Source organism: Ricinus communis, chromosome 10 (assembly GCF_019578655.1).
Source record: "Ricinus communis isolate WT05 ecotype wild-type chromosome 10, ASM1957865v1, whole genome shotgun sequence".
NCBI lineage: Eukaryota > Viridiplantae > Streptophyta > Magnoliopsida > Malpighiales > Euphorbiaceae > Ricinus > Ricinus communis.
The window spans coordinates 3,594,739-3,609,439 of record NC_063265.1 but is presented as its reverse complement, the minus strand read 5'-3'; the positions used below and the strand labels follow the sequence as shown (position 1 = coordinate 3,609,439).

General features: G+C 33.7%; 1 protein-coding gene across 1 annotated transcript; it reads right to left on the bottom strand.

Moving 5' to 3' along the window:
- Positions 1-9,880: 9,880 nt before the first annotated feature.
- LOC8269386 (soluble inorganic pyrophosphatase 4) lies at positions 9,881-13,693 on the bottom strand. Its single transcript, XM_002531287.4, has 9 exons — positions 13,467-13,693; positions 12,499-12,643; positions 12,375-12,403; positions 11,691-11,756; positions 11,501-11,608; positions 11,215-11,280; positions 10,974-11,094; positions 10,756-10,837; positions 9,881-10,339 (listed from the first exon to the last, which is right to left on the bottom strand). Exons 1-9 carry the CDS (start codon positions 13,473-13,475, stop codon positions 10,297-10,299), a joined length of 669 nt encoding a protein of 222 aa, XP_002531333.1. The 5' UTR covers positions 13,476-13,693; the 3' UTR covers positions 9,881-10,296.
- Between the last annotated feature and the right edge of the window lie 1,008 nt (positions 13,694-14,701).

The following is a 14,701-nucleotide window of genomic DNA, read 5'->3' as shown; positions in this document are numbered from 1 at the left end:
ACTTCAAAGGGTGAGCAATTTGTTGAACCATGCACACTTCTATTGTAAGCAAATTCCACATGTGGCAAACATTCTTCCCAATTCTTCATATTTCTTTGGATGAGAGCCCTCAAAAGTGTTGCAAGTGTCCTATTGACCACCTCTGTTTGTCCATCCGTTTGCGGATGACAAGTTGTAGAATACAAAAGCTTTGTCCCCATCTTTCCCCAAAGAGTCTTCCAAAAGTGACTTAGGAATTTGACATTCCTATCACTCACAATGGTCTTTGGCACTCCATGCAGCCTTACAATCTCCTTGAAGAATAGATTCGCAATATGGGTTGCATCATCTGTCTTGTGACATGGAATGAAATGTGCCATTTTGCTAAACCTGTCCACAACAACAAAAATAGAATCTCTCCCTCCCTTAGACCTAGGTAATCCTAAAACAAAGTCCATAGAAATGTCTACCCAAGGTTCATTTGGTATGCGAAGAGGTGTATACAAACCATGAGGCATTGCTTTGGATTTGGCTTATTTGCAAGTAATGCATTTCTCACAAATTCTCTCAACATCCCTTTTCATGTGTGGCTAAAAGAAATGGTCACCCAACATATCCAAAGTTTTCTTAATCCCAAAATGTCCCATTAAACCTCCACTATGTGCCTCTCTCACAAGTAACTCTCTCAAAGAACTTTGTGGCACATACAATTTGTTTTCCCGAAAAAGAAAACCATCAAACTTATAGAACTTATCAAAACCCCATTTCTCACATACCCCATAAACATTAGCAAAATCAGGATCATTAGAATACAGATCTTTTATGTATTCAAATCCTAATAATTTTGCATTAAGTTTAGAGATCAAGGCATACCTTCTTGACAATGCATCGGCCACCACATTTTCTTTTCCTTGCTTGTACTTAATGATGTATGGAAAGGATTCAATGAATTCCACCCATTTTGCATGTCTCATGGTTAGTGTGAATTATGAATTCTTTGTAGCCAAGGTAATGCTGCCATGTCTTTAGAACCCTCACTAATGCATAGAACTCCTTGTCATATGTAGGGTAGTTTAGACTTGCTCCACTTAGCTTTTCGCTAAAGAATGCTATGGGCTTGCCTTCTTGCATCAAAACTCCTCCAATACCTATGCCACTTGCATCACACTCAATCTCAAAAGGTTTAGTAAAATTTGGCAAAGATAACAAGGGTGCAGAACTTAATTTGTCTTCGTGAAGTTAAAAGCCTCATCTTGTTCAATTCCCCACTTAAAACCAACATTTTTTTTTATGCATTCAGTTAAAGGTGCAGCTATGGTAGAAAAATTCTTAATGAACCTTCTATAAAAGCTAGCTAAACCATGAAAGCTTTTTACATCACTTACACTTGTGGGTGTTGGCCATTCTCTAATTACTTTTACCTTTTCTTGATCAACATGAATACCCTTGTCATTGACAATATATCCAAGAAAAGTAATTTCATTAGTGCAAAAACAACATTTCTTTAGATTAGCATACAACTTCTCTTCTCTAAGCACATAAAAAACATAAGTCAAATGTTGTACATGCTCATCTAAATTTTTGCTATAAACCAAGATATCATCAAAATAGACAACAACAAATTTGCCTATGAATGCTCTTAAAACATGATTCATCAATCTCATGAAAGTGCTTGGTGCATTAGTTAAACCAAAAGGCATTACTAACCACTCATATAAACCATGTTTAGTTTTAAAACCTGTTTTCCATTCATCACCTTCTCTCATTCTAATTTGATGATAACCAGATTTCAAATCAATTTTTGAAAATAAATATGAACCATGCAATTCATCCAACATGTCATCTAGCCTAGGAATAGGATGTCTATACTTCACCGTGATTTTGTTAATGGCACGACAATCAACACACATCCTCCAAGTTCCATCTTTCTTAGGCACTAACAAGACGGGTACGGCTCATGGACTCATGCTTTCACGAACATAACCCTTCTCCATAAGCTCACTCACTTGCTTTTTGATTTCCTTGGTCTCCTCCGGATTACATCTATATGCTGGTCTATTTGGAATGCTTGCTCCGGGTACGAAATCAATTTGGTGCTCAATGCCTCTTTTAGGTGGCAAACCATTTGGAACTTCTTCCGGAAATAAATCTTCATAAACTTGCAAAAGATCAACAATAACACTAGGCAAACAATTGGTTATTTCGTTAGAAATATGCAAAATCTCCTTGTACATAAGTACAAGCATGTGTTGCCTCAAAAGCATAGCTTCCTTCACATCACTCATTTTTGCATAAACACTCATTTTTCTTTCATTTGAACCTTCCTTGTTTTCTCTCACCTTGTGTTTCCCATTTTGGTCAAGAGAATTGGAATTTTTAGGTTCACTCATCTCACCTTTTTCTTTACTCTCAAAGGTTTCCCTTCCCAAAGAGTTTCCTAATGAAGAACCCATTTCTTCATATTGTTGCTTGATCATTTGGTCTTCAAAAATCTGTTTTGGAGTTAATGGTCCAAGGTTAAACCTTTTCCATCCATAGTCAAAGTATACATATTTTTGAATCCATCATGACTAGCCCTTCTATCATATTGCCAAGGTCTCCCCAACAACATATGTCCGGCCAACATTGGCAACACATCACACAACACCTCATCCTTATATCTACCAATTTGAAACGAAACTAAAACTTGCTTATTTACCTTTACAACTCCACTTTCATTAAGCCATTGTAACTTGTATGGTCTTGGGTGCTTGGTAGTAGGCAACTTCAATTTCTCCACTAGCAAAGTGCTTGCTACATTGGTACAACTTCCACTATCCACAATCATGTTGCACAACTTGTTAGAAATCAAACAATGAGTATGAAACAAATTTTCCCTTTGCTCCCTATGGACATAATGTTTATTTTGCAAACTCAATGTTCTTTGAACAACAATATTATCTCCCCTAGCACATTCAACATCACTACAATCTTCTAAAGAAGGCATATCATCATCACTATCCCCCTCACTCTCCGACTCAATATCACCATTCCTTAGAATCATAGCTTTCTTATTTGGACATTCCCTAGCAATGTGCCCATGACCCAAACACTTAAAACATTTGATTCCCCTAGTTTGGGCTGGTTGATTCTCACCCTTTCCCTTATTACCCAAGTCAATTTTAGGTTTAGTTTCTTCCACTTTTGACTTAGTAAAAGGTTTATCATCCTTTTTCCCCCAAGAAGTTTTTCAAGAAGAAGAAGAACCCATATTTGGTTTAGAATCATACCTCTTTCTTTTCAATTGTCTTTCCACTTTCATGGCCAAATTCAACATATCTTCAATCTCCACATAATGTTGCAAATCAACAACATAAGCAATGTCTTTGTTTAGCCCTCTCAAGAACCTTACCATGGTAGCTTCACGTTATTCTATCACATTTGCTCTAATCATAGCCTTCTCCATTTCTTTGTGATACTCCTCCACACTCATGGATCCTTGAATTAGAGTTTGTAATCTTTGATGAAGCTCTCTGTAGTAGTGGCTTGGAACAAACCTCTTTCTCATGATTTGCTTCATTTCTCTCCAAGACTCTATGGGTCTTTCTCCATATCTACGTCTTTCCTTGCAAAATTGATCCCACCAAACAATTGCATAATCACTAAACTCAACAGCGGCAAGTTTTACCTTTTTCTCCTCCGAATAATTATGACATTCGAAGATGAGTTCCACTTTCCTCTCCCATTCAAGGTACACATCTGGATCATTTCTTCCTTAAAATGAAGGAATCTTCATTTTGATGCTTCCAAGGTTGCGATCAACATCATCATTTGGATGTCTTCTCCTAGCTTGTCTCCTAGGATTGATTCGTTGTCCCAACAAGGTGACTTGATCATCATCCAAATCATCCTCTCCTTCATAGTCCTCTTGGTCAATTGGTGGACGTCTCCTTTGTCTAGGCTCTCCATGTAATTGGTTAAGGATGCCATCATGCTTCTCTAATTTTTCATTGACTCCCGCCATCATATTAAACATTCTTTCGAATTGTTGTTGCATAGCTTGAATCACATGATCATTTGTATAAGAAGGACTTGTGTCTTTTGACATGATTGTAAAACCTAAAATTTTAACAAAAGAAAATAGAAAGAAACAATCTCACAACACTCTCACGTATTTCACTCAAAATTGATGTATACCACTCGTGTTTACACTCAATTTTGGCTTTTTTTTTTCTAATGATCTCACACTCTTGCCTTTTACCTCTCAAATTTGCCTTTTGATTTCTTAGATGAACTAAGTTTCTCAATCAAACAAAATTTCAAGAATGTAGTAATCAATGATAAAAAAAAAACAAAAAGGTAGGCTAACAAGAAAATAATAAGGTAGGCTTAAAGAAATGAACAATTTGTAACAAATAGGCTAATAGAAATGAATAACAAAGATAGATCATCAAGAACACAAAGAGACAGAATTATAAAGATAGATCTCAATGGAATATGAAGAGTCAAAATTTTTTTTATGTAATCTGAGATCTAACACAAAAATATCAAAGATAACAATTTTTTTCTTTTAGGACAATTTTTTTTTTTTTTATATATGCAAACAAAATCTTGAGATAAGAAGAATAAAGATAAAAATAATAATAATAACAAGAACAATAAATGGCAAAAGGTGCAAAATATAAGATGAACACAAGATATTGAGAATTAAAAGATAGTATTGGATACGAACCTCAATCTCGAGCCAATGCTCCGATACCACTTATGATGGGAATTGTAGGTTTCATCAATTAACTCCCAATAGCAAAAATATTATGATAAGTTGAATTAGAAGAAAACTAGAAATTACCAATTTAATCCACAAATTCGGATCGTTCAAAGATTGAAGTAAGAAGATGGATGCTACTTAACCCCTTTACCAACAAGGATAAAGATACTAAGATAGACTTTGAATTTCCTCTTATGCCACAAACAAGAAAGTTTGATAAATAACAAGAAAATAAAGATTTAGATTTTGACACCACAAGCTAGAATAAAGCTTGATAAGTCGCGAAAGTTCAAGCAAAAATTAAAGACAAAATTCCTCACAATAAAACTCAAACAAAATTTCATATATCAAATTCAATCATGCTCTAAAAGAAAGAGAAAAGGACTTGTTTATATAGAGTACAAGTCCATGCACACACTACTAAAATAGACTCACACACATAGGATTACTTTTACTCTTAAATGACCTTAGTAACCACTATCCACACTAATAGCCATTACTTGGTATTAATTACCCCATTAACTTGTATATGGTGGCTCTTAATAACCACTACCCACATTGATAGCCATTATTTGGTATTAATTACCACATTAACTTGTATGGTGGCTACATGTAACCCTAATTTTTATTAACATAAAAACAAGTTAAATATTATTCCTTGGGCCTCCATGGATGTCTTATTGGGTTGAAGTTCTTGGGCTTTCCAAATGTCCCTAACTAAACCCAATATGGCTTGTTGAAGCTTCTTGGATTTGGACCTTGTGATTGGGCCTTCTTGTACTATTAATGGATCTTGGATCTCTTTAAGCTTTGAACTTGGATTCACATCATCGTCTGCAAATCTCTCCGGATGATCGGGGGTCGGATCAGAAAATCGGAAGCGGGGATCGTCATCAACGCATCGTTTTGAGTCCGATGGTGTGTTCGGATCGTTGATTGGACTCCGGCGGCTGGAGGCGAGTCGACCGAGCGATCAAGCGTCTCGGTAATTTCTTTCTATGGCCCTTAGGTTTTGGAATTCTCTGGTTTTGCTTATTGATTTATGTTGAGTATTTGATTATATTTGTGTGTTAAACTAATTATTTGTTGGACTGCCTGCTATAGTCGTGATTTGTGTTGTGTGGGGGAGTCAGGAAAGATAGTGAAGTCTTGGAAACCCGAGTCCCGTTGTATTAAATTTTTGAATATTTGAAGCATTTTTTTGGCAGGTCCTGGATCCATTTTATGGGGGGTAAACGTCCGTATTGTAGGGGAGGTTCTGCCGAATTTTCGGTAGAATTTATCCGAGTCGAGATTCTTAGACAGTCAGTCCTAGGAATCTAGACTTAGGGTTAATTGTCAATTGTTTCAGTGTTATTGATAATTGTTTTCCGTGATTAGATAATCCGTCTGTTCGGCTCACTCCACCCGAGGCATCGGAGCAAAGATAGGAGGTCGTCAAAGCTGTGAGTTAAAGTCATATATCTGTTATGCACGTGTCATGCTCAAATTTTTAATAGTTATTGTGATTAATTGATTGCAAGTCTAAATTATTCATTTAATTACTATTCATATATATATCATGCTTTTAATTACCATTCATATATATCATTGTTCGCCATCACTGAATTTATTGATTTGTGTTGACTCGGGACGGGACGACAGTAGAACATAGTATTTTGATGAGTGCACCAGTATAAATCCGCGAGTGATGGAAAATGGGTAAAATGGTAAATTTTAAAGAGGAAAGTTTAGGACTAGGTTTAATAGAGTGTGGTTGCCGGAGTAAAGGTCCATGGTCGAGCATTGCTCTCTGGGCACCGGCTTATTTGGAAACCTAAGTGACCGGTGAAGGTGGTCCTGGCGCCAGTCTTATTGGAATAAGAAAGCCGAAATACTAAGGCTGATAATGAACATTAAGTGACCGGACTGGAGTTAAGGACCCTGGTCGAGCTTTGCTCTCTGGGCACTAGTTCTGTTGAAATGAGATTAGTTGAGATGTTAGAGTTAAGATTGGTCGAGATGTCAGTGTTGAGATTGATCGAGATATTAGTGTTGGGATTAGGGTTCTACTGAAGTACTCCGTCCCGTAGTGTGTGAAAACTATTTTATTTAAGCATGACCTAATGTTTATTTCAAATTAAATAAATGTGTTATTGAAGTGTTTGCAATTATTGTTGGATATATGATTTTAACTCACTCTCGAGACTGATAGTCTCAATTTTTTACTGTTTTTCAGATCCGTGACTATTGCGACTTTTATCTAGTAACCCGACTCATTCATCATCAGGTGATGTAATTGATTTGGTATGTTAATTGGTAAAATCTTAGATTCTCCACAGTAGAAATAGTAGATATATATCAGTTGTAATTTTTTGTAGTTTCGGGTCTGGCCTAATTCTTATGGCAGACCGAATTAATTATGTAAAATTTAACGGTTAAGATAAATTATGGCATCAATAATATTAGATGAGATTTATTTAAGTTAGTGAGTGTCAGGCTTACTACGGGATTCGGTGGCCTTATGCCTACCCATCTTCTAGTGCCGGTCACGGGCCCACAGATCGGGTCGTGACAAGATGTCTGGACAAGGAGCGGCTTCTGGCAGGCTTCTAAGATGGCAGCACTCTAAGGTACGGGGGTGCATGAATGAATCGAATTACACATCGAAATGGGGCGGGGAATGATTGATAACATGTATGTAAAGAGTTGGAACTAATCACATGAGGCGCCTTTTGGTTGTTTGGCTATGGAGTTGTAGGAACTCCGAAGTTAAACGTGCTTGGTTCGTGGAATTTTTAGGATAGATGAAGGGACAAAATCGTGAGGCCAGTAGGGAGGCCAAAGCAGAAAATATCTCATATGATCTGGTTCTGGGTCATTACAAATGGTATCAGAGCAGGACCACTCTAGTAGATTTGTAGTTCGAGGAGAACCAAAGTGTGTAGAGCATGTGGCCTGTAGAAGCAGTTCGAGAGCGAAGTGGACACTGGGGCAAAAATAGGATGACTGGACAATGAGCGGCTTCTGGTAGGCTTCTAGAATGGCAGCACTCTAAGATACGGGGATACATGAATGAATCGAATTACACATCGAAATGGGGCGGGGAATGGTTGATAACATATATGTAAAGAGTTCGAACTAATCATATGAGGCGCTTTTTGGTTGTTTGGTTGTGGTGTTGTAGGAACTCCAAAGTTAAACGTGCTTGGTTTGTGAAATTTTCAAGATGGGTGACCTCTTAGAAAGTTCTCAAATCCGCCGAAAAGAAGGCCAATGGGGAGGCCAAAGCGAACAATATCTCATGTCATCTGGTTCCGGAGGCGTTGCAAATGGTATTAGAGCAGCAGCCCTCTAGTAGATGTGTAGTTCGATGACGAACCAGGCGGAAGCAGGTGGGCATTTGACAGCCTGGCCTAGAGAAGCAGTCCGATGAGGGCGAGAAGTGGACACGTACACTTTTATAAAAAGAAGCCAATAGACTGTCATTCAAAAACTAACTATATAGTTCATATTCATGACTCCATATAAGAATTTAGTCAAATAAAAAATTAGTGTAAAGTCATTTATTTAGCTAAAACACTAATAATGGTTTTCAATTTCCTTAATAATAACATTAAATTTTTATATTACCAAAACATACAATCTTTAGTAAATCATAAAAGCTCGAGTAGACCAAACAAATACTAAAGTTCTATTTTTAGTTTTAATTGATAAAAGGGTTTCTAAAAAATAAAATATGTTATTTAGCTAAAACACCATAGAAGCGTTTTAAAACTATAACAATACCTAACAACGATGGTGGCAAGGGCGACAGCAGCAACAACGGCATGAAGAAGATGATTTATGAGGGTGGGTGGTGGAGACTTTGAGAGAGTTGATGTGAGTCAGAGATGAGAAGAAGAGAATAAAGTTAGGGTTTAGTTTGTGATAGGTTTTATTTAGTTTAGTATATAAAAAAATATATAGTTTTATTTAAAACTACATAGTTTTATTTAAATTATGTAGATTATTTTTGAAACTATATTGTTTTATTTAAAACTACATGGTTTTGTTTAAAATTATATAATTTTATTTTCAATTTACATGTAATGTATTTTTTAAATTTATTAATAAAAGCATATATTTTTTAATTTATTAATAAAATATTTATTAAATTCATATATGACATTTCTATTTTCATATAAATATTGAGTTTTAATATTATAAAAATAAAAATTAAACTATATAATATATCCAAATTTAAAAAAAATTATCTTATATTTTTAAATGTAATGACACAATATATATACTTATTAATACTTTATCCTAATAGTAAAAGTGAAATCTATTAATTAAAATTCAATACTTAAGGCTAAAGCTTAAATTCTACTACATAACAATATGGTATAAAATTCTTTTATATCATATTAATTAGTTAAAAGATATAAAACTAGTCAAGATTATTTAATAGATATGATTAGTGTCATATTAGTACTATATAATTATAAGTTAATAATGCTAATGCATTGGGTTGAGCATTATAATGATTTTTTTCCTTGAACTCATATAATATTCTCTTATATCTTAGTATAATAATAATATATGAATAAACTGTTAGCAATTATGATTGATGATGACATAGTGTTGATTTTATTAAAAGAAATTAATAAAAGAAATCACATTAATTAATTAAAAATACATTATTAATAAATATTATTTATCTAATATATATATATATATATATAATCAATTTCATATTAGCACTATATAATTATAAGTTTAAAATATTATTAGATTGGGTACTAATAATATTTCCTAAATTATTAAAAGTGTAAAGTTTAAGATTTAATTAGTAATTAAATCTTAATTTTTATAAAACTTTTATAAATTTTTTTTATTATAATCATATTTGATAAATTTTAAATGATTTGTTAAGACTAAAAAAAATCTACATTTCATTATCTATTCAATAAAACTAATTTTACAACAAACAAATTTTATTTGAAACTCAATTGCAACGTTGTTAATAAATTTAATCACAAGTTACTAACAATATAATTTTTAAATATTATCACATAACTTTTTGTGTAAAAGGATTATACCACAAGGGTCGAATTTTGTACATTTCCCTTCCTTAAATTCATATGTAATATCACCTAAGAAAAAGTTCAGAAAAAAAGAATGTAGCAACAGTGAAAAATTACGTATCAGGTTCTCATATAGAATTAGACAAAAATAAGAAATCAGAAACAAAAGATATCAATAGATACAGGATTAACAAAAGTCAAAAAGAAAAGAGGAAGAAATTGGGGCAAAATGAGGACAAGCATCACCAAGAATCGGATTGAAACAAAAGCTATGTTTCACTCTCTTTCCAATAATTGCTATAGTAAGTTTTTTTTTTAACAGACTTGATCATATTGTCGTCGTCGTCCTGATCATCGTATGAGTATAATAACAAAACCATGTAGCAAATATACCATATTTAAGCACACATCTGTGACGCCAATGCATTCACATGTGGGTGATAAAAAGATTATAATGTAACAGCATCTTATATAAGAATATATCAGAGTCCAAGATCTATATCTCTTCTGTATGCCTGTACATCACCGCCTCAGGCTCTCCACAATGTAGTCAGCGTAGAGATTCCTACATTTAGCATAAAAGATGGCAAGCAGTAAGACCAGGAGATCAAGAGAAGCACCCCAAAGAAAAATAGAAGTAAAAGACAGTTAAAGACGGAAGCATATTTGGAAAAGCACAAGCCATTAACTTCTAGAGGAACTCCAATTCATATCCAAGAGTTAGTTACTAAACCAAATTCAGGGATAGACAAATATATGACATAATTGAAGACTAGTTCAAATGACTTCAACTTCAAATGAAAAGTGACTTTTAACACCTGCCAAAGATCACCTAATCTAAAATTGATAAATGTCGGAGGTACATCAATTCCTCTCAGAAAACAGAACAATTTCACATGTGAGCACAATCTTGCTGCTTGCTTTTGGAATTAATACACTTATCATTTTTGCAAATCAGTATCAGAGAGGTATATCACTTACATGGAATGCTGAACTGCGTTATAAGCATCAGAGGCTGGAAGAAAGTCATTAACAGCAACTTCCTTGTTTTCATTTTTCTTGTCTGAATATGTTATTAAGGAAGAGAAAATTTAAACATGTAGACTTTTATAGGGTTCATATATAGGGGCAGTGCATGCCTAAGACTTTCACAGTGCAGATATTTCTTTCTAAGAATTAACAAATACTTGAAAGGATACAATCTTCAAAGAAGCGGCGGATCTCAGCCAAACGATGTGGTGGGAGTTCCTTGATATCATCGAAGTCGCGGTACTCAGGATCATCAGCGCAAACAGCAATTATCTTATCATCTTTTTCACCCTAATTGGTCAACATGAGAGAACATATTGATGTATAAGCACAACTTTACTGACCTAGCAAGAAAAATGAAGGGGGAAAACATAAGAAAAACAGCTTTACTCCCATCTGAGAATAATGTACCTGATCAATCATTGGCATAAGCCCAATAGCTTTAGCCCTAAGAAAGCATCCTGGAAGAACTGGTTCCTGTATATAGATTGAAGCATTTCTTGTCAGAAAGGTTCCATATAAGCAGTATGTTCCAGGTGAAAGTATGTCTGAGCTCATGTATTGCACACATAAAACAACAGGCAGAACAGCAAAATCAGGGAAAACCAATGAAATAGCATCAAAATGATTCCAGCAAAGAATTGAAAAGGATTCACCCATATGAGTAAAATAATAAAATTTCTAGCAAGCAAACTACCTGCATGATAATCAAGACGTCTAGGGGATCACTGTCCTCACAGAGAGTACGAGGGATGAAACCATAGTTGTGAGGGTACACAACTGAGGAGTAAAGCACACGGTCAACCTGCACATAGAAAGACTTAAGCTATAGCAACCCACAATAAAAGGAAGGGCATGAAGAAAATGAGTTTAGCATATATGGTTACCTTGATCAATCCAGATTTCTTGTCAAGTTCATATTTCACCTTGCTTCCTTTCCCTATTTCAACCACCTGCGTGAATTAGTCATTATTTTAGCAAAACCTTTGTCAGCAGAAGGTTCAAAGGGGTCAGAATTTCTATTTCTTTTTCATAATCAGTTGGTCAAATTCCATGTTTCTAGATCACAATACTCTAACTTCAAATGCAGCTGTTAAATTGATATTACAGGTAACTTTGGTAAAGTGACAGATATAATTGTGTAATTCCATGGTTATGAAAATAAAAAATATTTATGAAAATCAGAAAGCCAAAGTCACTTTCATATCAACTATACAAGGTGGAAAAGAATTATAGAAAAAAAAAATTAATATACTACCCTCATGTTTTCTTGAGTTCATGCTACTTCATCATCCAATATAAAAGACACTCAGAGATGAAAGAAATAGATAATCAGTAAAGACAAGAAAATTAGTATCATCATGGAAAACACCACTTTGAAGCTTGTGTCAACACAAGAAAGTAATTGAGATTCTATCATTTAGAAACAGTAGTATTTCTGGCCCCGAAACTACCATGAAATAATTAGTAGTAAAGAGAAAAATGACATTTATGATCTATCTGATACCAACATGCAATACTGCATTTACAAGTCCAACAAATGTTGTATTTTAGGTTCAAGATCTACTTACACAATTGAATATCTTCGGAGCTCCAGGTCCTGCATTGAAATTATAAGAAAAGATATATTACCAGATCAGTAAAATGACATAATTAAATGCAAAGGGCATATGGGTTACAGTGATATTGTCACACCTATCTCTAAATCATGCCAAGGATGTGCAGCGACAGTCCTCCTGCTCATTGATGAAATTATCCTTTCATTTAGAGGTGGATGAGACGACTGTTTAGTGACGGGAGCCTTGTTTGGAGTCTCAATTGGTTGAACCATATCTGCAACCTAAAAACCACAGGAACACAATTTATATGCTGTTACATTTAAGTATAAACTGGCAACCATCAGACATATATTATAGGAAACATCAAACACAATCGCTTAAACTCTTTATAGATCTCATTTTATGTTTTTCAAGAATTGATAAGCAATAAAGCGAATTGAAGGCCTTATAGGGCCCCTTTTTGGTAGATCAAACACGCAAAATACATTGTTACAAGAGAATCAACCATCTTATTGGGCAATCTCATACAAGTTTCCTGGCTCATGATTCTTAACCTAACAACAACAGCACAGTAACATTTCTCATAACATGATTATTTATGTTTACTTTCCACATGTTCAAGAACTAAAATCAAAACACAGAGACCAATTATTTTCCAGTATGCATTAATTTCAGTTTTCTCATATTGATATATACATTAAAAAGATGCAAGCCAAAAGACCAAAATAAGTAGAAAAACAAAAATTACTAAGTCACACTAAATCTGTGTACACAAAATGTAACAGAAAGCAGAACAGGTGAAGTGCATGTATTACACCAGTATAACAAACAGAACCAAAAAGGCAACAAACAAGATATTGCCATTTATGTCCTCCATTTCATACATTTGATAAACAAAAAAAAAATCAATTATTTTCTATTGGAAAACACAAGCACAGATCTCGCAAAGTACAGGACGCGATGCGATGCCACGTCATGTTCATCACCAAGAACCAAACACACACAAAACAAGTAGATCCATGAACAGAGACGAGAACAAGATAAACAAAGATCATCAAATCGACTCAATAAAACTACAGAAGAAGAATGATTCTCGAAACGCACCTCTAACATTGAAGAAACCTTCAGAGGAAAAACAAACAGTAAACGCAGATCTCAAAAAAAGAAGAAGAAGGAGAAGAAGAGAGAGAGAGAATATATTTGACAAGTAATGGAGAAGTAAATGAGCTATATAGAGGGAAGCAAAGAGGTGTACGCGTTCCCGCTTTCTTTATCTTACTTTGCCATTTAAAGAAGGGCAGGCAGAGGCAGCAACAGCAAGCACCTCTCTTTCTCTTTTTAAAGCTAAAGTTATAATAATAAAAATAAAAAAAAAATTCCTTGCGTTTTCAAATTGTATGGTGAAACTGCAATTAAAAATGCCCGTATATTCTATTATGCTTCTTTCTATCAGAATAAGGCTTGTCTGGTTGCCAGCTGTGTGCTTGTTCATTACGCGTCCGCTGCTTATTGGTTCGATTTAAATGGATGCTGGGACCCAGTAAGGATAGCGACGGAATTCCAAACGGTCGTGCTGTGCAGTTTTTGGGTCTGCTGCGTTATTGTGATTAGTTAGGACGGTAAAAAAAAGTATAAAAGTCTTTGTAAACTGTAACGGCTCCGTTTTCTGCGAATTTAAAAGACTTTTTTTTCTTTTAATTCACGGAAATCATAGTAAGCTTCTACTGTAGAATATTTGAAGTTGAACTAAACCCTTTATTATATATATATATATATATATATATATATAATGCTAATGGCCCATTATTTTTTATCTATTTAACATCCATTGTTTTCATCAATTTTCTTTTAATATTTTAAAGTTAAAATATAAAAATAATATATTGCTATATCAAATAAAAATATTTTTATAATTTTTATAATAAAAAATATTTTAAGAAATATTCACATATAAATAATAAAATATTTTATTTAAGTTTAGTAATTTTTTTATATTTTACTTTATATTTTATTTTTATTTTCATAAATAATATCTATATTTTTTCTTTTTAATCTTTACCAATAGAAAAATAAAAATTATAAATATTAATTAAATCAAATATATAAAAATATAAAGAGTAAAATTTAGCTTTTTATACGTAAAGAGTTAAATTGACTTTGTACTTTATATTTAAGGAATAAAAAGTGTTTAAAATAATCATTTTATAATCTAACTCTTTAAAATAAAAATTTTTGATATATATAAAGAATGTATTGAAGATATTAAAAAAAATAAAATATTTAGTATTCTTTTTCTATATATAAGAAATATTCAAACTAAGAATAGGAGATCATTTATC

Coding starts and splice junctions, on each gene's coding strand:
- LOC8269386 (XM_002531287.4), bottom strand. Junction 11,757..12,374: donor CTCCGAAGATATTCAATTGT/GTAAGTAGATCT, acceptor TAATTCACGCAG/GTGGTTGAAATAGGGAAAGG. Junction 11,281..11,500: donor ACGTCTTGATTATCATGCAG/GTAGTTTGCTTG, acceptor ATCTATATACAG/GAACCAGTTCTTCCAGGATG.